Source organism: Telmatherina bonti (genome assembly GCF_933228915.1).
Source record: "Telmatherina bonti genome assembly, chromosome: 9".
Lineage (NCBI taxonomy): Eukaryota > Metazoa > Chordata > Actinopteri > Atheriniformes > Telmatherinidae > Telmatherina > Telmatherina bonti.
The window spans coordinates 21,516,768-21,538,474 of NC_136627.1; the positions used below are offsets into that span (position 1 = coordinate 21,516,768).

A 21,707-nucleotide genomic window follows, 5' to 3' on the forward strand; every position below is an offset into this window, starting at 1 on the left:
CCATGCAATGACACAAAGCTTCTTGCAACCATCCATGTTAACATACAGAAGTTCATTATTTTTCTGTAAGGATGGATAGTTCAGATGTTTACACCAAGGAGATGGATGTAGTGCAGGAGGTCAGGTACCCTGCCAAACTCTCCACTCCAGAATAACTCGTAGGATGCTGTCCACTCCAGTAGTTTTGATCTGGGTCATCATCCTCATATCTTGCTTTACAGTGGGCATCTGCTGCTGTCCCCACTGTTGTGTGAATGAGACATGGAGGGACTTGCATGCTGCTGGTCTCAACATGGTGGTCTCGGGTGACAAAGGTGGTGGAGGAAGTTGTACTGGGCATATGTTGTTCTGACACCAAGCTGTCCTCCCTTAACTCTTCCCACAAGTTGCCTGTAAAGAGGACAGGAAATAAGAGCTGGAGAATAATGTTTATCTTTGCTAAGCAGGGATTCTGCTGTTGCAATTTGTTAACCACTGTCTGTTTAGCCCAAAGTTGGATTTTTTTTTTTTTTTTCAATCCTGCATCAAAATCAGGTGCAAGCACACCCATACATTGTGCAGAATTTAACATGACTAACCTTTGATATCACTGAACATTTTCTTCTGTGAGATTGAAACTGCTCTTCTCAACTCACCCTTTCTTACCTCTCTGAACAGTGAAAGAATACAAGAATCCCCTGGATGTCTTGCGGTGAACGCAGGAAATATGGATGAATTATGTAAACAGTTTTACTTCTGACATTAGAAAGAACAGAGTGGTAGACTATTGTTAACTTAATAAGTGAAACTACATAACTGATTTCAAGGCCCCTGTATCTTGTATGTAAATTAGCATATGAGCTTAGAAAAGTCCAAACATATCCTGTAAAAAGGGCTGATAAGAGGACAAAAAAACTGTGTAATTAAGTAACTTTCAGGGTGGGGTAAGGGTTCATACTGTGTGTGTACTGTGCAGCATTAGCTGTTTCCCACCATCCTTGGACCTTAGCAATCACATTTTATCACATCACTTTTAATTTGAAGTATACTCACGTGCCAAAAAAAGAAAAAATAGATCTATCACATTCATAAGCCCACCTACACGATGTTGCTTATACACAACTTTACCCATATTATTTTTACTATCAAAGGTGAATATTTTAAAGTTTTGATATTTCTTGAAGCTCTCTGATTCCAAACCACAATAACATCTATATATTTCCTTCCTCCTCTTACCGTGCAGCTGTAGGTCAGTTAGGCTGGGGTTGAGTGTGTCGATGTCATAACTGGCATCCCCCTCAAACAGTAAGTCCTGCGTGCTCCTCGTGCCAATAGTGTACTCAGCCTGCAGGGCAGCATCATGAAGAGGGGGCATTTTCCCAGCCATGGATGAGTTTAGACTTTCAGTGGCTGATGAAACATCAGCTGGAGGCTGTTGTCCGCAGGGCGATAACAGGGGAAATGAGTTGCTGGCAGAAGCAGCAGGGGGGAAAAGGTTATAGGGCTGCTGAGGATGAATATGGGTGTAGTATGAACCCCGTATGGGTTGGTATGCTGGTTGAAGTTGAGCAGGGGTATAAGACGTTGAGGCGGAGCTGTAGATGGGGGTTGCACCGGATAATGGAGCTGTGTTGCAGTGAGATGTCAAAGGCCTGCGTTTGTCCAGCTTCTCCCCCAGTATACAGTCAAGATCTTCTGTGAATAGTGTTTCAAATAAAGTTTAAAGAACATATTGTAAATTTATCTTAAAAACTATATAAAAATAAAAAAATAAAAAATATATACATATATATATATATATATATATATATATATATATATATATATATATATAATTCCAGGTAATAATCTTAAAGTCAAACACATAGTTCTGTGGAAAAAAAACAACTTTTGACATGTCTGTGGACCCACCTGGCCTTGCCATGCTCCTGCGAACAGTCAGAGGATCTTTGCGACGCCACTTATGCAACTCCTCCTGCATCTTTTCTACCTTGGCTGGATTAAGAGCCCAAAGACAGCCTTTACGAGAAGTATTCCCATTTTTGTTCTCTACCTTCTCAAAGCATTTGTTTAAAGAAAGGTTGTGTCGCACAGAGTTCTTCCATCCATCTGGAGCTGTCTAAACATAGAGTGGGAAAAGTCAAAGCATTAGATCAGGGTTACACAATTCATTCCTAAGAGGGCCGCAGTCCTTCAGGTTTTCAATGTATCCCTGCTCCAACCGGACCCCAGTTAGTGGTTTTGTGATGAACTCTGAAAGCTGCTGGATCCATTTATTTTGAGTGAGATGTGTTGAAGTAAAGACACATTGAAAACCGGCAGGACTGCGGCCTTTGCAATACCTTTGCAATGATGACAAAACCGTTGCTAATCAGCTTAATGGTGTCAAGCTGAAGTCAACATACATCATAATACAACAGCTAACAGCTGAATACACCCTCAAACTCTTTTTCTTCCAGTAAAATATTTAAATAACTTGTTCTGTCACAGAAACTAATTAAACCCCAAAATTGTGACTCACTGTTCATATCATCATATGAATCATATAAATAAAAAAGCAGCTAACTGTAATGTTTAAAAAGCAGAGGAATACCATCAAACCCAAGGCTACCATTGCCTACAGGAAGCCATGAAATTCCTCTCAAGCGCCATCATTTGACTTGTCTCTTCTTGGCTACCGTAGTAACATCCGGTTGCAGCACAGGGGGTATCTGTGATTATTCATTTCTTGATTCTCAGGAAATAATAAAGCATTTCAGATTCTAACAAAACTGAATACTTCTGAAATGTGACCCCCATTGATGAAATTGTGAAAGCCGTTATAGTCATTAAAACCAGTTTAATCAGGACAGCATTCCTCCCAAGAGGGAATGTTTTTGTTCGTTTGTTTGTTTGTTTTGCTGGCTAATGCTTTGGCAGTGAATTATTGCTGCATGCCATTAACTCTTTTTTTGGGCACCTTTTGAAATACTTGTAAATTTTAAAAATTCAACCGTGGAGAACTGTGTTATTGTAATATTGGAGTATTTTGGAAGTCTTTAAAACGTCAATACTTCTTCAAAAATAACAGTATAGTACTATTTAGTGGTCAGTACTAACAGCTTTTTCAAATTGTATGCGACAGACCGATCTCAGTGACGTATTTGGAATGTAGCCTGATCTTTGATGATTGTTGTGTCTGGTTCTGTAATTTCCTGGACTAGCAAGCAGAGGCATTTTGTATGTCCAATGAAGTGATCAAATATGGTCATTTGCCCAATAAAGGTTATAGGTGCCCAATGAACTTGATAGAAAACATACTCAAATATATTCAGAAAGCTTTTAGATGTATCTTAGAGCTGTTTTTGCTAAATGCATGTGACTTTCTGTGCGTTTTACTTTTATCACCTGCCTCATGTATTTTTCTAACCCCAGAGCCTGTGTTTCAGCTTTCTGGCAGCTGTTTGGAAAGCAGCCATCTCAGCTGTAACCTCTATAAATAGACATCTGGGTTCCTAAATTGAGTATAAGATGCCTTTGTAAATGTATGCCAGGAAATGTTTGAGCTCTTTCCAAAAGTAAGTCTCAACTCATTTGATATGTTGATCGCTGAAATCTTTTGGGAAAAGATTTAATTAAAAGCAGGGCTCAAACTCAGAAATCCCAACTCTGCAGCTGCAAAATTAATTATCAACATTAATGCAAAAGCACTAGGATTTCTGACACAATTACATATTCAAGCTGCTTTCTGCACCAAATGTCATTAGTAGCACATTGGCAAGAATTTTATGTGGCTTTTTAATTAAGGAATAAAACGTAACGCAGACAGACACACGATACTGGTTGAATGATAAGAAATTTCTGTTGTTCACTTTGTATCTAAACTTATAACTATCTTCACTTAATTAGGCTAAATCACAGACATGAAATCATCTGTAACCACTCTTACGTTTTTTAAATTAGAGTCCAGCTCATAAGACTGATATTAAAATGATTCAGAATCAGCGTGCGTGTTAAGAATGACCCTGTACTATGGTACCTTGAAATATGGGAAATGTTCAGTCATGAAGTTGTAGATCTCGCTAACTGGAAGACTTCCGCTCTTGCTGTTCATCAGGGCCATATAAATCAAGATGCTGCAGGAATGAAGAAAACAATTCACATTGGCATTTTATTTATATTTGTAAAAACAACACATTAAAATTAAGGCAGTTTTTCTAATTGTTACAAGTAATTAGATCATCAGATATCAAAGTAATCAAAAAAGAGGAAAAGATAATCACCTTAAAATTGTGCACATTGTTGCTTCAAATATGACTTCATAATAAAGACAGAAGTGTTGGTCAAATGCGGTGAAATGTGATGCAGTGTTACCTGTACGAGTATATGGGCTTGGGGAAGAGGGACTGTGTGGTACTCTCCTGTTGTGATTGAGCAGAGAGTCTCTGAAGAGAGTATTTAGAGTCGCTTGGTGGGTCATCATTGGGAAACAATTTGGAGGAGATCTGTGTAGTACATACATACACACAATAAAATCAGGATTCAATAGACACTAAAAGACTGAGGTCCTCTTATCCAGTGTGCACACAGATTGTGATATGCTCAAATCAAAATGACAAGCCCAAATAACAATCACTAGTGTTAACATGTTGTGCACATCCTGTCTTCTGCTGCATTCCTGTGTGATTCAGCCAACATACTTCCTCACCTGCTGTAGAGGACTCAGCGAGCTGTATGATGGATAGCTTTGAGGGAGAAAGCTGGATGGTTCCACTGGTACAGCTGGTAGCTCGAGGTACGAACTCTGCAAACATGAGGAAAAGAAAGAGATCTGTTGGGAGCAAACTTGTGCAACAGCACAGATATTTTTAAGGCACTGGAAATTTTTGCATTTTCTTCGAATATACAAATATATGTTTATTATTGGTATTATTAGAGGGAAGTGGGCATAGTTAGGTTTAATTAACAGTTAGCGAGCCACACTTTCACGTCACACTTCTTCCTGTGCTGAAGAGGCTTCTTCATATGCTAATTCATGTGGAGAGCAGCTAGCAAAAAATAAAAAATCATTGTGCATCCTGTGCTTAATTAGCACAACTATGACACCAAGCATGCATATGGAGGAAGCTACCGAGGCCTCCAGGTGACTGGCGGAGGCCTTTCCTGCTGATAATGACCAAAGCAGATAAGATCTTGGACGAGGGAAGCTGGCTGTGTGTTTTTGCATGAAGGATGCAGTGTCTCCCCCCTTGAAATATCTTTTATTTTTCTCATTCAATTTGTGTTTTGCATGCAAACATACTAAATCTATTTGTTACAGTTACCAAGAGTTTTTTTTTTCTGACCTAACAACAAGTGATAGGCATAGCCTGATAATTTCTAACTGTCTAAGGAGGGTCTGTACCGGGCTTTAAAACGGTCCGTGCAGACCGCAGTAGACAACACAGCGGAAAGCTAAAGGGTGGTGGAATTGCAGTGCTGGTTAACCAGCGTTGGTGTCATCCTGGACATGAAGGATTTTTCATTGCAGTGCTAAATGTTATCAGCATCATAAAGAAGCATGAACTGAGCTAAAGGATGTTGAATCAGCGCAAAAACTAAGTGCAGTCATCATGGAAAGTGATATTTTCACATAGTCACTGTCCCCAGTAAGCAGTGTAAAAGTTTTTTGCCAATATTTCTCTAGCGTGAGAGTGTTTGTCTTATTGTGAAGGTATGCATATACATAATATGTATTGTGAATGTATTCAGGTTGAAATTGGCTTAACACAAGTGAAGGTGATGCTGAAAGCTTGAAATAAAAACCAGGTTTGAGGAAAGTGTGATGAAATCTTATGGAGTTCTTTAAATGTCACATCAGAAAATTGCAGAAATGGCTAATTTAAACCGAAATGACCAACTTCCTGGTTGAGCCATGACATCGTCCGAGAGAATTTTTTTGTCCACCTTAGTATGTACAGTATGTATACTGAATTCCTTGAAGATTGATGACACCAAATGTTTTTGGGGCGTATTCAGGCCCCAAAAAGGCAGTTCATTTTAAACGAGAATAAAAGAAAAATGTGGAATAATAAATTATTCCATTTTTTTTATAAACACCAGCATTTCAGTTATTATGTCATAAATCTAGTAACCTGAATGCTGTCCTTGTAGTGGTTCCAGGTTCTTGGTACATCTTTGCTGTGTGAACATGTGTCAGGGCTGCACACCTCTTCAGGATTGTTAAAAGAAGATGAGCACTGCTTGAGACAGCCTGCAGTCCCCATTGCTCCGTCACTAAACTGTCGGCGATACGGGTGAAATCGTTCATCAGGACCTTGTTCTGGAGCCAGTCCTGCTGCTGCACTAGTGGGGCCATCGGCACTGTGTCTCCTGTTCAGAGCTACTGTCCTCAAGCTGAAAGCGTTGCTGTCTGGCTGAGAGAAGCAGATGCTCCCGCCCTTTTTAGTCTGCAGAGTGACAGTGAGAAATGGTAATAAAAAAAAAAAGTCAATTACAAATTTAAATGTTGGGAATTTTGTTAGAAATCCTGTTTTGTGTAAATCTTGTCTCCTCTTCCATTTAGACAAAGAAGTAACTACAATCCTGAGATCCTTTAAGAGAGTGACCTAAGATTGAGTCAAATAAATCTTCTCCGATAGCACATAAACCTCGGAGAATTGGCTCAGCCTGTCGCCTCACTAACACCCATACTTACAGAGAAAAATTATAAAAGTTCCTGTTTCTAACTTTGTTTAACCTCTTCATTACCACCAGATAGGTATAAAGTGTACCACTGCAGCGGCCTGGCAATAACAAAGAGGTTAAAGAAAAGTCAGGTTCTGACATTGGGTCATGGGAAGCCTACCAAAGATTTCACGACTTAGGCAATCTCAGTTTAATTTGGAAACAGCTGGCAACACAAAGCAAAGCAGCACTTGTTTTGTATTTTTTATATTTCATGTAAAACAGCTCTGTAAGCTTGGTACCTGAGAATCTGCCATCGGCTGGCAGGAGGTCCCACAAAGCTCATAACTGTGTAGATCGGCCCGAGAAGTTGATGTTTGAGACTTGCTGAGGGAAAACTTTGGGGAGTGTGTCATTTTGTGGGAAAATCTGCTCCTGTGAAGAGATGGAAAGAAATTGTTTCAGTAGGCTATATAAGTAGAGGGAAGATAACTGCTGTAATGAAATGCCTCACAAAGCTGTTGCCACTTTGGGAAGTCTCTCTCATCATCAACTGAATGATAAGATTGATTCTGGGGGTTTTTTCTTAAACGTTTTTTTGCTTAAGTTGTTCTTAATCTTTCAACTGTCTATCAAATAAAACAGGAAAAATCATGTGGTGATATTTGATTGAGCAATTCTGTTGTGCTTCGGAAAAGCATTTGTGCTCACTGATCCTTTGAGATCATATTTTCTCAGTTATTTTCTACTCTAAGTCTATAAGATACACGGTACTTCATCTTCTGACAGCATGAGGGATAGTTGTGTTCATTTTCAGAACCAGTATATGAAACTGGCAACAATGGATGTGTATGTGTCAGGAGGTTATCTGGCTGAGAGTGAAGAAGTGTAATGTGATCCCAGCATAAGCAGAAGACACGTGGCCCTGATTCCCGTAAAGGTAACCTCAACCCTGACATAAACCAAGCTCATTAAAAGTGCCAACAAACCATGATGGCTTTTAGGTCACGTAAAGCTGAACAGTGCTGAGGCAGACCAAGAAGAAACAGACTCTTCTGCATATTGTGTGCAAGGAAAGAGAAGTAGCAATCAAATCTCTTTCTGTTCAAATCAAAAGAGGGTTAAGTGTCAAGGTGAAAGTTGAGAGACTGTTTTTTTAGTAGCACTGTGGCAACAAACCGCTCATCTGTTTGACAGACACACTACCACTAGTACCAATCCTAAATTGGAGGTGTTTTCAGGTCCCTTAAAGTTTCCTCTAACTAATCAACTGAAAAACTGTCTTCTCTTCTATTAATCCTAAATGACAGAAACACCCTAACTGTTTGCACCACGTAAAGTCAAAACCTAGAAGAGCCTTATTTATTTATTCATTTTAAGAGCCTTAGTTATGTCAAGACATAGATGGTTGTTCACAGCTTTTGACATGTCATAATGTATGCAGCAGATAAAGCTAGAATGTGCCATTTCTCTCTGGTAAGATGATGAGTAACATCCTACAGATTGGTCTTCATACAGATTTCCTTCCATTCTTATCAGCATGGTTGAGTGTTTTTAAGGATTTTTCATTGCAGTGCTAAATGTTATCAGCATCATAAAGAAGCATGAACTGAGCTAAAGGATGTTGAATCAGCGCAAAAACTAAGTGCAGTCATCATGGAAAGTGATATTTTCACATAGTCACTGTCCCCAGTAAGCAGTGTAAAAGTTTTTTGCCAATATTTCTCTACAGTTGCCATTTTCTGAAAGGCAATTGACATCATTTGGGTGGTATAAACAAGACAGCTCCTGAACAGCCAGGGTTTATTTTATTTTTCTACAGTTATTATTTAACTTAGGAGTGGTTTGGTTTATGTGTTGCCAGGACATCTCAGGAAACTTGCCAGATTGCTTCACATTATGTGAGAGATTGTTTTCCACTATCATGCTGTAACTAGCGATTCTCCAAAATGCAAATTTTTGTGGTTCGAAAAGAGGCGGGTTAAGAGCTGAGGCAGGGCTATAGACTACCAACTTTCATATCAAGTATACCAAATAAAAAGCTAGCAAGCTATTTATACAACAGTCTTGCATCACTTCATTCTTTCCTAAGTGGTTTAAAGTAACCAATAAGGCTTTGTAGTTTTGGAAAAGGATTGCAATCATACCTTCTTGGCTGTAGTAAGAATTTCTTCTTTCATTAATCCCACCAGTCTAAGGTAATGTTGTGTTGGAACAAAACTTATGTGAACATGATCCAGAACTTATGAATGAATGAACCACCTGATTTGTGCTGTTCAGTGTGTTTTGGGTTTGTTTACATGAATTTTCAGCCTTTTGTATTGTTCTACCACACATAAACAGAATGATATAAAAACTGAGGGTAATTGGTGACACGCGAAATAAATCTGTATGTTATAGACACATAGTAACTGCTCCTGTGCTCTCTCCATTAACGCGCTCTTGTCCAGAGCTCTAACATGTTTGTTTTTCTTATTTTTTTAATCTTTAACAAAATTGTACTTTGCTCTGATAATCACAAGCTACTGTTGTTCAGTGATTAAGTCAAAGAGTTTATGAGGAGTTTTCATTGCTACACCCAAAACAAAGGCATCAGTCGTGTCAAAGTGAAAGACTATTTTGACTCAGTTGTATGTAGGCACATTCTTTCATTCTAATCCATGACTTGTCAACTGGGTGAAATTTTAGTGTTCCCATCTTCAAAACTAATCGGTTTTCGGTTTTCACACATCTAATTTGACCAATGGCTAAAATGAGCAGTGAAGGTCTCTTCATCCTTATATCTCAGAAGTTGCCGTAGTAATTAATTAAAAATAAATAAATTTAAAAGAAAAAAAATTGGGCAGTAAAAACAGGACAACACCTGTATATGAAAGCTTGGGCCAGTTTTCTTTTTACATTCCTACATAGCCATCAGCTAAATTAGCAGAGATTTTTTTTTTTTTTTTTTGGGGGGGGGTTCTCTTTTTCTTTCTAAGTATTTTCTGCAAAGTGCTATGAAGGCTGGAGCCCACATGTCATCAGGCAGCTGTCAGAATCAGCACTTGTGTCAGCACATTCTTAATGTTTATCACCACAAGCATATTCCCAAGAAATTTATGATGTGGCAAATTGTCTGAAAAGTTTGTCATCAGAAGACATTACAGTGGTGGAAAAGACTTTTTGGGCACCCCACTCATTTGTGATATATTGCATTAAAAATCTCTCTCACATCTTGTTTAAGTACAGGCACCGCCAAAATACTAAATAATTCAATGAAAATTAGAAAGCCATTAAAAACATAATCTTTTTCAGAATGACATTTGAAAATGTAAAATTTAAGGGTATCCGAAAAACATTTTTCCACCACTGTAAAACCATTCAGAACCACGTGTATTGTTGTGTCATTAAAAAGCTTCACTCAACGTTCCAAAAGGTCAGCCATCATTCATCTTGTACAGCAATGTCAACAGAAATGTTGCAGTACTACATCAGTACTGTAGCAACAGAGTAGTGTACTACTAAAATGTAAATAAGATTCAACTTGTACATCACAGTGAAAGTGGCAAAACTGTTCCACCATAAATGTAACCAATAAACTCACCTAACTTTGAACTGAAAGGTTTCCCTCTGTTTGCTGTTGCCGTCAAATATTCTCACTCAGACCTGTTGCTTCTGTTGATCACATTTCTCTATGCACCCGTGGCCACCTCCACTTTGACAGTGAGGCCCTTGGATTAGATTGCTTGTTTAAATGTGTATGAATATAGTTGATGGGCTGGTTTCAGATTTTGGAAGCTCAGACTATCATCCTCATTTTCTGTGTGCATGTGTGTGTGTGTGTCTGGCACATGTCCAAACTTGCACAGTGATAAGATATACAGAAAGAAAAACCTGCTCTGACAGGTTTCCAAAGATCTACTGGTGCAGTCACTGGCAGCTGGCAGCACTTTTTTCTCCTCCCTCCATCGGTCTTTTCTTTCCCTCCCTGAATGGCTTCTTGTCTGAATGGGATACAAGATACACCAATGATCACAACCAGTGACAGAGACTGGGCATGGTTCCCCACTTAAATGTGATAAAGTTTCACTCAACTGTTAAGTAATCAAACAAGAGTGCACAAGTATATACACATAAGAACATTTGGACACTTCAAGGCTTTAAATGTACAAGAATCAATCCAGATGCAGAAAATAAAACCCTGAAAGAGAAAGCTGTTGGGATAAAAAGATGTAGTCTATGAGAAAAATTCAGTTCCCGAAAGAATCGTCATGATGAAGTGATATACCTATCAATCAGGCTGTTGTGGTTTGTAGGATGCAAACCAAATAATGACTGCGATGGCACCAAACAACATTTCAAGATGTTCCACCTGAGCCTCTTTCTCAGAAATACACATCTCCAGAATGTACATAGAAAAACAAAAGAGAAAGCCAGAGAGCAAGTATAGTTATGTCAATACAGGTGGATTCCTATCCTATCCTCAGAATGAACCAGAAACTGCCACAGGCTTCCTTTAAAGCTATACCTTGAACGAACGGCATCCTCAGTGAGAGGGCGAGGCATAATGACAGAAAGACAGGGGATTAATTACAGATTAAATAAATCTGTGTGTTATAGTGCAAAGTTACAGCCAAAGGCTTTTTCTGCCAAAGAAGGAGTTCTTGAGGGAGGTGTAATGTGGGAAACAATCCCAAGAAGAAGAGGAGGGTGTAGGAGGAGGTGAGCAAGTGGGCTCCTAGGTAGTAGTGTCATTGTCCTCTGAAAAATAATTGCTCCACTACTCAGCTGATCTCAGCTTCAATGCCTTCTTTTACAGAGCTCAAATAGGTTTCTGTTTCAGTATTTATTCATTTAAAAGCTGTAAAACTGTGTTTTTCCGAGTGAAGATCACCAGTCGCTATTGTTCAGCAATCAAGTGAAACGATTTAGAGTTTTGTAGGCCTCTTCACCTCTAAATATTTTACAAGAAAGAAATCCATAATTCCAAAGTGTCAGAATACACTTTCGATTACACAACTGCTTGTGTGATTACACGTGGTATGTGCTTGAAAGGGTATGCTATAGTTGCCCTTTGGCACTTGTGATTCCAAGCAAACAATAAACAGAATTCATGTACTTCAATGAAAAAAAGGTTTGTGTGTCAACACCCACACACTGTGTAAATTTTAAGCTGGCATGAGTACAATGTTCTGTGGTATATTTACATGGAATTAATTTTTAATTTCTTTGTTAAAACTTGAATTTTGTCATTCATTTAATTATCTATTTATTTTCAATCAAATATCATTAACAGACAAAATTTCAGTTGTATTTTTTTATATGTTGTAGTATGTTGTAAGCATGCAAACAACTATCTAACGACCATGATGTTTCTTTGGCAGTTGCCCAGATTGGACCCAGAAGACCTACACAGTAAAAAACAGAGTGTCAATTAAACTCTTAAAGAGTTTAATTTAATTCCGTTTCAAATAACATATGGTTCCACTCAAAATTAGAGTAAAATTAACTCAATGGCCAGTGTTGACTTTTCAGAGTAAATTCTACTCAATTCAGAGTCAAAATTAACAATGCAATGTGGAAAAATATTTAACACTGTTTTTTTTCCACACTATTCGGAGTAAAATTATTACACTTGATATTTTTACCCAAATTCTAGTTTAAAAATTACACTATAAGGTGTAGAATAATTTGGTTTTTTTTATTTCTCTGCAGTGTTTTTTTTTTTTTTTTATTGTATACTTTATATATTTTCATCTTATGATGCTGTACAATTGATTGCTGGAATCCAGTATATCACAAATAAACACAAAATGTACAAGAATACAGTAACAACATTTATTATTTGACCAACATTAAATAAAATAACAAATCCTTAGAACTTTGTAGTGTTGTGATCCTCACCAGAGAAAACAATGTGGAACCACAAAGAGAGCTGTGTCATTTGCTTTGTATGACATTTGAATGTCAAAAGGCCTTGGATAATCCTGGTTTTCAACATTGAAGACAACTAAATCTTGCTTTGTCTTGCTCACTTCATAGGCATGGAAATGTTCTTGAAAGGTTACTGTACATAGAGGCAAAGTGAGCAGCAACAGTTTTTCATGCATAATTAGAATGGACTCTACTTGACCACAAATAACCAAATGTGGGCGATAAACAAACCCATTGTGTTTTGCCCAGTTCATTTTCATTACTTGAACACTACTGGGTACTTGTATTGCCATGGAACTTTCAGAACCTCCTTTTACCATCTGTAAAGACACCATTTTTCCTGGACCCATGTCTAACCGTCTAAAAGATGTTGAAGACTGCCAAATGCATGCCATATAATACTGGTGTTTTTTGGCCAATGCTTTGGTGATGTTTTCAAATGACTTTTGCTGTTTCTTGAAAAAATTGTGCTTACCTTCATAACGCATGCACCAACTATGAATTACAGGTCCTATTTTTTTAATGCAGCAAGGATAATGGACAAGAAAATGGTGCTTTGGTAAAGGTTTTTTTCTGTGGATACAATGTCTTGAACAGTTTATGGTGTTCCACAATCAAATGTTTTAAATATACACATAAACCTTGAGATAACATAGGTGAAAATACAATGTTTACTATTTGTAATAATAAAAGAAGTAGGTCCCAATGTTGGTCAGTAGAGGTTAACAAATCCCCAAACATGAGATTTGTTAACATTTCTCAATAAGCAGCATGACTGAATTGCATTCAGTCCCAGATCATTTGACTCCCCACATAAATTCACAGCCACTGGTCTATTGCTTCTCTCCATAAATCCTTAATCAAAACTTTGTATTCTCAAATTTAACTCCTCCAGTATAACCTGATGTTCTGTAAGATATGCAAACAATAACTTTAGTGTGTACTGGCCCACGCCCTCCAAAACATCATGCATCACATCAACTGAAAAGTGCACAACCCACACGGTGTATGGCACAACCTAGAGAAGATGACCAATTACTGAGTCCCTCCCCTGGGACATCACTGAAAAAACAACTTAGAAAAAACTCTCTGAAATCAATTGTTTCTGTCGCCATGGAAACCAAACATAGAGTGCTGAAAAACTCAAGCATGCATGCATGCATAGGTGATAAAAAAGAAAAAACGGCGCCGCTAATATGTCTGATGAGTATTCAACACTATAATGCTTTAGAACGTTCAGAAAACTAGAAATTGCATCATAGAGCCCCTTAAATAATCATTGGCTTCATTTCACACATTTTTAACACTATAATAAAGTGAATTTATGATTAAGGGGTTTTAGTAGTTATAGGACTGTACCTCAGATAGAACAGTTTAGCAGCTAAACTTTTTAGTAAGGAGTCATACTTTTTTTTTAACACATGCAGCATACACACCCAAAAATAAAAAGAAGAACTCACTCCAACACTTAATATAAACAAAAGATATGTAACACCAAATATAAAACCAAAAGTCCTGTTTTTTTCTTCTGAATCTATAATGATCATGTGATGTTATGATATAATCATTATCATTATATATTTTTTTATATATTATCACTACAGTTATTTCTTTCCCTCCACAAGCCACCATATTATCATGGTGGAGAGGTTCATTTGTTCCAATTATCCTAAGAGCCATGTTGTTGAGAGATTTATGCTATTAGAAGTGCCATCCAAGGGGCATGACGAAGTGAGGCTGAAATTACCTAGACCCAGATGAAAAAAAAAGGTGTTGGAACCTCTTTTTCTTTACCTGCACTTGAATCACTTGGCCCTTCTCTGGAGCCAGACCTGACTGTAGGGCTCAGTGACTAATGTCTAGTGTCCCAGCCTGCATCCTTCTGGATTGGCCTCACCCAGAAGAGATTATGTTGGCTGTTGGAGTTGGTTGTCATGTGAGGTGGGCCATGGCTGAAGGTACGGATCTTGGCATCTGATCTTCAAACACAGAAGCCAGCTCAAGGGATGAGGAATGTCACCTCTCTGGTGGGGGAAGGAGCCTTAGCTGGTACATGTGGTCAAAGTGGGTCTGATCAGATATGGCTGGGCTTACCTCAACACATTGCTGGGACTCTAGAACCAGTCTTCTTGAGAGAGATCGAGATGGTATTGGCATACTATGGGTATACCAGGTTGGTGCCTCAACATTTGAGTTTACTTAAGTAGACAAGAGGATAGCCAGCCGCTCTCTGTCTCCAGGTAAGAACTGAACTGTTACTGGGACCTACACACCAAACAAAGAACAACCCTTTCTGGAGTCCATGGATGGAGTGTTAGAGAGCATTCCTATTGGGCAGTCTGCTTGGTCTGTTGGGAAACTTCCTCTAAATGCAACACCAGCCACTCCCACCTGATGATGTTCTTCAGTTCTCTCAGCTTGCCAAAGCTTAGTATACATGCCAGTGAAGATCTAAACCAGGACTCTTCAATCACGGTCCTTGAGGTCAGTGTCCTACATGTGCAACACACCCAACTCAGAAAAGCTCTGCAATATGCTAATTACCTGTTTATTTGAGTCAGGTGTATTGGAGCAGGCACACTTCAAATACCTGCAGAACACTCCAGGACCAGGGTTGAGGATACCTGCTCTACACTCTGATTTTACATATAGGAAGAAATAATCTCTGCCATTAACTCCTTTCCATCAGGCAAAGCAACAGCTTTGGCTGCAAATTTTGTAAGAATTGCCTCTGTCAATCTTACTCCAGTCTTATCAAAATGATAGCTAACTCAAAAGGGGATAAAACCTTTAAAACTCTCTATGAGGCTAATATCTCCCTCATTTTGAAGATGGATAAAGATGGATCACTTCACTTACCTCAGTTTGACAATACCCAAAAACCAAAACCTCATATTCAAATTAAATTTCCAAAAGTTAATTGCTAAGCTTAAACAAAACTATAGAAGCCTGTAAAATCCTCCCTCAGTCAATGATTGTTTATATAAATGTAATTAAAATACTCTGTCAGGATCTTCTTGCTTTCCTCACATCAATCTTTGCAGTCAGAGCTTGACTCCATTATTCTTTCTTTCAAACTCACAGAATTTCAAAACCCCATTTACTAAAATCCAAAATCATAAAACGAGACTTGGTCTACCAATTTTTAAACATTATTGTTGGTCTGCTAATGTCAGGAGCCTGATGTTTTGCCAGGGGCCCCAAATAATTTGGCCCCTGAGTCCCCTTTGTGACTAAATATGGAGGCAAGTTCTCTACCGAAGTCTTCCCTCCCTGTTTTGTTATTTTCTCAGACAGAGAAGTCTGGAAGTTTTTTGTGAGAAACTGTTAAAATCCTGAATCTGTTGTGGTTCCTGCTCTGACCTGTGCTGCAGTGGGTGTGCCTGTTTCCCTGGCAATCAAGTCCACACCAGGTTCTCATCGGGTAATCAGCAGCAGCAAGATAAAAGGCCAGCTCAGTTCACCAGTCATCGCCTGATTGTTGTTTCATCTGTGGTAACAGCTCTCGGCCATTGCAGCATTTCTGCTTAAGAATTTAAACTGCTTGTTTCACAACTGTCTGTTCTGTCACCAGTGCATGATTCTTGCCTGCCTGCCCGTCAACCAGCCTGCCTGCCCGCCAACCTGCCTGCCTGCCCGCCAACCTGCCTGCCTGGCCACCTACCATTCTGCCCAGGAGAACAATAAACCTGTCCTAGTATCCACATCCAATCTGCACTTGGGTCCTTGTTTGTCCTACACTACAACAGAACAATCAGGCCATCAGGTATGGATCCAGCAGATTCTAACCCAGAAGGCGCCGCCGGACAACTTCAGCAAGCCCTATCCGGTCAGAATGCTCACTTAGCTCGACATGAGCAGATGCTTCTAACTTTGGACCAGAATTACCACACCATCCTTACGCAGTTGTCTCAACTCACCAGTCATGTGGCTGGTCTGGTACAGCCTGCTCCCGATCAGCAACAGGTTCCTGACTCATCCAGGCATCCTACCGCTTCTGCCACCCCGGTAAGAGAGACACACATCCCGGACCCCAAACCTTATGCCGGGGATCTGGGTAAATGTAGAGGGTTCTTACTCCAATGCTCACTTGTGTTTGACCAGAAGCCCATCACTTATGCCAGTGACAAATCCAAGATCTCCTACGTCATCGGACTTCTGGAGGGCAAGGCTTTGTCATGGGCAGAAGCAGCGTTTGAACGGCAGGGTTTCAGGCACATGTCTTATCCAGCTTTTATGGATGAGATGAAGGTGTTTGACCATCCAGTGAGAGGGGGCGATGCCGTTAAGCGGCTGATTTATCTCCGACAAGGAAAAATGAGTGTTGCTGAGTTTGCTGTGGATTTCAGGACTGCGGCTGCGGATTCGGGCTGGAATGATCAGGCTCTTTGTGGAATCTTCACAAATGGTTTAAGCAGCCGGCTTAAGGATGAGCTTGCCACCCGTGATGCATCAGATTCCCTGGACGACCTGGTTTCCCTCTCAATAAGGCTGGACAACCGCTTACGGGAGAGACAGAGAGCGGCAGACTCGTTCTGAGCTGTATTTTCCCGGCTCCACCATCGGAGCGGTCCGCCCTTCCCTTCCTAGCACAACACAGTCCGAGGAGCCCATGCAGCTGGGCCGAGCTCATCTGTCCACGGAGGAACGACAGAGGAGGAGGGACACCGGCGTTTGTTTTTATTGTGGAAGGCCAGGACACCAGAGAGCTGTCTGCACAGAACGGCCAAAAGATCTGGGTCGTCAGTAGCTGTGGGAGTACTGACGACCACCACTCCAAAGGTAATTCCCCACACAAAGACACTCATTCCAGCGGTGCTATATGTCAAGGGTTTCTCTCATCCAGTACAGGCTTTAGTGGATTCTGGAGCTGAAGCAAACTTTATTGACAAGGAATGGGCTGCAAGGATTAATCTAGACCTGGAGTCTCTCTTCCCTCCTGTTTCTGCCCGGGCTCTGGATGGTAGCATTCTTTACTCCATCACCCAAGAGTCTGTTCCGGTTAAACAAATTGTTTCGGGAAATCACCAGGAGTTTATCAGTTTCTTTGTTGTAAACTCACCAAATTCACCCCTGGTTTTAGGACACCCCTGGTTATCGTTACACAATCCCCATCTGGATTGGACTACTGGGAGGATTATTAACTGGAGTTCTTATTGTCATGCAACTTGTCTTCACTCTGCCGTCCCATCTGGTATAACCACTACCAGTCATTGTCCCACTTCTAAGGATTTGTCAGACATTCCTCTAGCCTACCATGACCTCGCTGAGGTGTTCAGTAAAGAGAGGGCCCTTTCTCTTCCTCCTCACCGACCATATGACTGCGCCATAGACTTGTTACCTGGGGCTCCGTTGCCGGCCAGTCGTCTGTACAATCTTTCTAAGCCAGAGACTGAGGCCATGGAGAAATATATTTCGGATTCGCTGGCTGCTGGTTTAATTAGACCTTCTTCTTCCCCTGTTGGTGCAGGTTTTTTCTTTGTCTCTAAGAAGGATGGTTCTCTTCGGCCTTGTATTGACTACCGGAGATTAAATGCTATAACCATAAAGAATAAGTATCCTCTGCCACTTCTTGAGTCTGCCTTCAACTCTCTCCATGGCTCAACAATCTTCACAAAGCTAGATCTCCGCAACGCATATCATCTGGTCAGAATAAAAGAGGGAGATGAGTGGAAGACAGCCTTCAAGACCCCACTCGGCCATTTTGAGTATCGAGTCATGCCTTTTGGACTTTGTAATGCCCCTGCTGTTTTCCAAGCCTTAGTTAATGATGTGCTGAGAGACTTCCTGAACCGTTTTGTTTTCGTCTATTTAGACGATATCCTCATCTTTTCCCACAACCTCACCGAACATATACAACATGTCCGACAAGTCCTGCAGAGACTTCTGGAGAATCGCCTATTCGTTAAGGCCGAGAAGTGTGATTTTTCATAAGAACACTGTTTCTTTTCTCGGATACATTTTTGAGTGGGCAGGTCCGAGCAGATCCTGAGAAGGTCAAAGCTGTTACCGAATGGCCAGTCCCAACTTCTGTCAAGCAGCTGCAACGTTTCTTGGGTTTTGCTAATTTTTATCGCAGATTCATTCGCAATTATAGCCGCATCGCAGCTCCCCTGACAAGACTTACATCGCCTACAGTCCCATTTGTCTGGTCTGAGCCGGCGGCTCAGGCTTTTGTCAAGTTAAAGGATCTATTCACCACTGCTCCTGTCCTCCTCCACCCTGATCTCAACCATCAATTTGTGGTGGAGGTTGATGCTTCAGATGTCGGCGTTGGAGCTGTCTTGTCCCAACGATCCCCAGATTCTCAGAAGTTACATCCTTGTGCCTTTTTCTCTCGACGTCTAACACCAGCTGAGCAGAACTACCATGTCGGTGATAGGGAACTCTTAGCCATCAAACTCGCCCTGGAGCAGTGGCGCCATTGGTTGGAGGGATCCAAAGTGCCATTCCTCATCTGGACTGACCATAAGAACCTGGAATACCTACAGTCTGCTAGACAAATGAATCCCCGACAGGCCCGTTGGTCTCTTTTCTTCAATCGATTCCACTTCACGCTGTCATACAGACCTGGGTCCAAAAACCAGAAACCGGACTCTCTCTCGCCAATTTCCACCCAAGACTGCAGTTTCACCTGATACCATCTTACCTGCAACCTGTGTTGTAGCCGCTGTTTCCTGGGAGGTGGAGGACAGGGTTAGAGAGGCCCAACAGCAACAGCCTGACCCTGGCACAGGTCCCCGTAACTGCCTTTATGTCCCCAATTCTGTACGTTCCCAAGTCCTCCAGTGGGGACATTCCTCCCGCCTAGCATGCCACCCTGGTTCTGTGCGAACACTTTCTTTTCTGAGACGCAGATTCTGGTGGCCCACAATGGATAAAGATGTCCGGGAGTTTGTTGCAGCCTGTACGACGTGTGCACGCAGTAAGTCATCGCATCAGCCACCTGCAGGATTTCTTCATCCATTACCTGTTCCAAGCAGACCCTGGTCGCACATTGCTCTGGACTTCGTCACTGGTCTTCCAGCCTCAAGAGGTAACACCACCATCCTCACAGTTGTTGATCGCTTTTCCAAAGCTGTTCACTTTATTGCCCTTCCCAAACTTCCTACTGCCAAGGAGACAGCCAACTTACTTGTTCATAATGTCTTTCGGCTCCATGGTCTGCCCACAGACATAGTATCAGACAGAGGACCCCAATTTACATCCCAGGTATGGAAGTCGTTTTGTCACTCACTCGGGGCCACTGTGAGCCTGTCGTCTGGTTTCCATCCCCAGACCAATGGCCAGGCTGAGAGGTCTAATCAGGATCTGGAAACTGCCCTGAGATGTGTGGCTGAGTCCAACCCCTCCTCCTGGTGTGACCATCTGGACTGGGTAGAGTATGCTCACAACTCCCTTACCTCTTCTGCTTCAGGCTTATCACCTTTCGAATGCTCCCTGGGATATCAGCCGCCCCTGTTTCCAGCACAGGAGGTGGAGGTTTCTGTGCCGTCGGTCCAGCTACACATCCGCCGCTGCCGACGGATTTGGAGGAAGGCTCGAACTGCGCTCCTTCATGCCTCCGTACGTACCCGCCGCATGGCGGATCGTCATCGGACTCCTGGACCCCATTACGCACCTGGCCAAAAGGTTTGGTTATCAGCAAAGAACATTCCATTGCGTACTGATGCCAAGAAGTTGGCCCCCTGCTTTTTGGGTCCTTTTGAGGTTGAGCGGATCATTAATCCCACCGTGGTCAAACTGAAACTCCCCAGTTCCATGAGAGTCCACCCTTCTTTCCATGTCTCCCAACTCAAGCCTGTTTCCTCTAGTCCTCTCGTCCCTCCTTCCAGACCCCCTCCTCCCGCCCGGCTTGTGGCGGGTCGCCCTGCCTATTCTGTCCGGCGTCTCCTGGATGTGCGGCGTCGGGGTCGTGGCTTCCAGTTTCTGGTGGACTGGGAGGGGTATGGTCCTGAGGAGCGTGCCTGGGTTCCGCGCTCATTTATTCTGGATGCCTCCCTGGTCCGGGATTTTCGTCGTGCTCATCCGGAGAAGTTTCGGTCGCCCGGTGGCTCCCGTGGAGGGGGGGGTACTGTTGTGGTTCCTGCTCTGACCTGTGCTGCAGTGGGTGTGCCTGTTTCCCTGGCAATCAAGTCCACACCAGGTTCTCATCGGGTAATCAGCAGCAGCAAGATAAAAGGCCAGCTCAGTTCACCAGTCATCGCCTGATTGTTGTTTCATCTGTGGTAACAGCTCTCGGCCATTGCAGCATTTCTGCTTAAGAATTTAAACTGCTTGTTTCACAACTGTCTGTTCTGTCACCAGTGCATGATTCTTGCCTGCCTGCCCGTCAACCAGCCTGCCTGCCCGCCAACCTGCCTGCCTGGCCACCTACCATTCTGCCCAGGAGAACAATAAACCTGTCCTAGTATCCACATCCAATCTGCACTTGGGTCCTTGTTTGTCCTACACTACAACAGAATCAGGTGAAGAATACCTAGTGCTTGCCAGTGACTTCAGTACATCCTCCTAAATGTAGCATTCCTTTATACTCTTGAAATTAGATTTTAAAATGTTCAAATCTGGAAGGAGAAGGGTGTCACCTTTATTGAACATTATGTAAATAGACAGTTTGCATCCTTCGGCAAACTGAGATTGAAATATAAATTGCCTCACTCGTGCCATTTTCGTAATCAAATTAGACCATGTTTATTGTAATTTCTCTAACTTTCAAGTTCTATCTGAGGCGCATGTATTTTTGGTTTTTGGAAAACACTCTTTACTTCAGGTACCTCATTTCTGTTTTTGTGCATCTGTTTGATGGCACGGGTGTGACGGATGTCATGTGACAGTAGGCATATGTTAACTGGTGCTCAAAGGCTTACAAGGTAACCTTCCAACCAGATACTGAACTTGTCATCTTTAGCTGTTCACAAGACACAACAAACTTATATACATTAATACAGCAGTCTGTGATGCCGGGGATTATTGCCAAAAAGCTCATTCTGATGGACTGGAAGTCAACTCCCTCCCCACCCTCTCTCTCTCTCTCTCTCTTCAAAGATGGTTAACTGAGATGACCTCTGTCATACAAATGAGAAGACTCATATCTACGAGAACTAACCCACTCAGAAAGTTGTCGGGTGTTTGGGACCTATTCCTTGCCTGCCTGGACACAATCAGTGCAA

At 41.5% G+C, this 21,707-nt stretch overlaps 1 protein-coding gene across 1 annotated transcript; it reads right to left on the reverse strand.

Annotated features, from left to right (window-relative positions):
- Nucleotides 1–88: 88 nt before the first annotated feature.
- Nucleotides 89–20,197, reverse strand: foxn1 (forkhead box N1; the record flags this gene model as incomplete). Its single annotated transcript, XM_079245947.1, has 9 exons — nt 89–390; nt 1,216–1,674; nt 1,891–2,098; nt 3,998–4,094; nt 4,333–4,463; nt 4,667–4,762; nt 6,093–6,407; nt 14,435–14,516; nt 20,112–20,197. 9 exons carry the CDS (start codon nt 20,195–20,197, stop codon nt 89–91), a joined length of 1,776 nt encoding a protein of 591 aa, XP_079102073.1.
- Nucleotides 20,198–21,707: the final 1,510 nt, after the last annotated feature.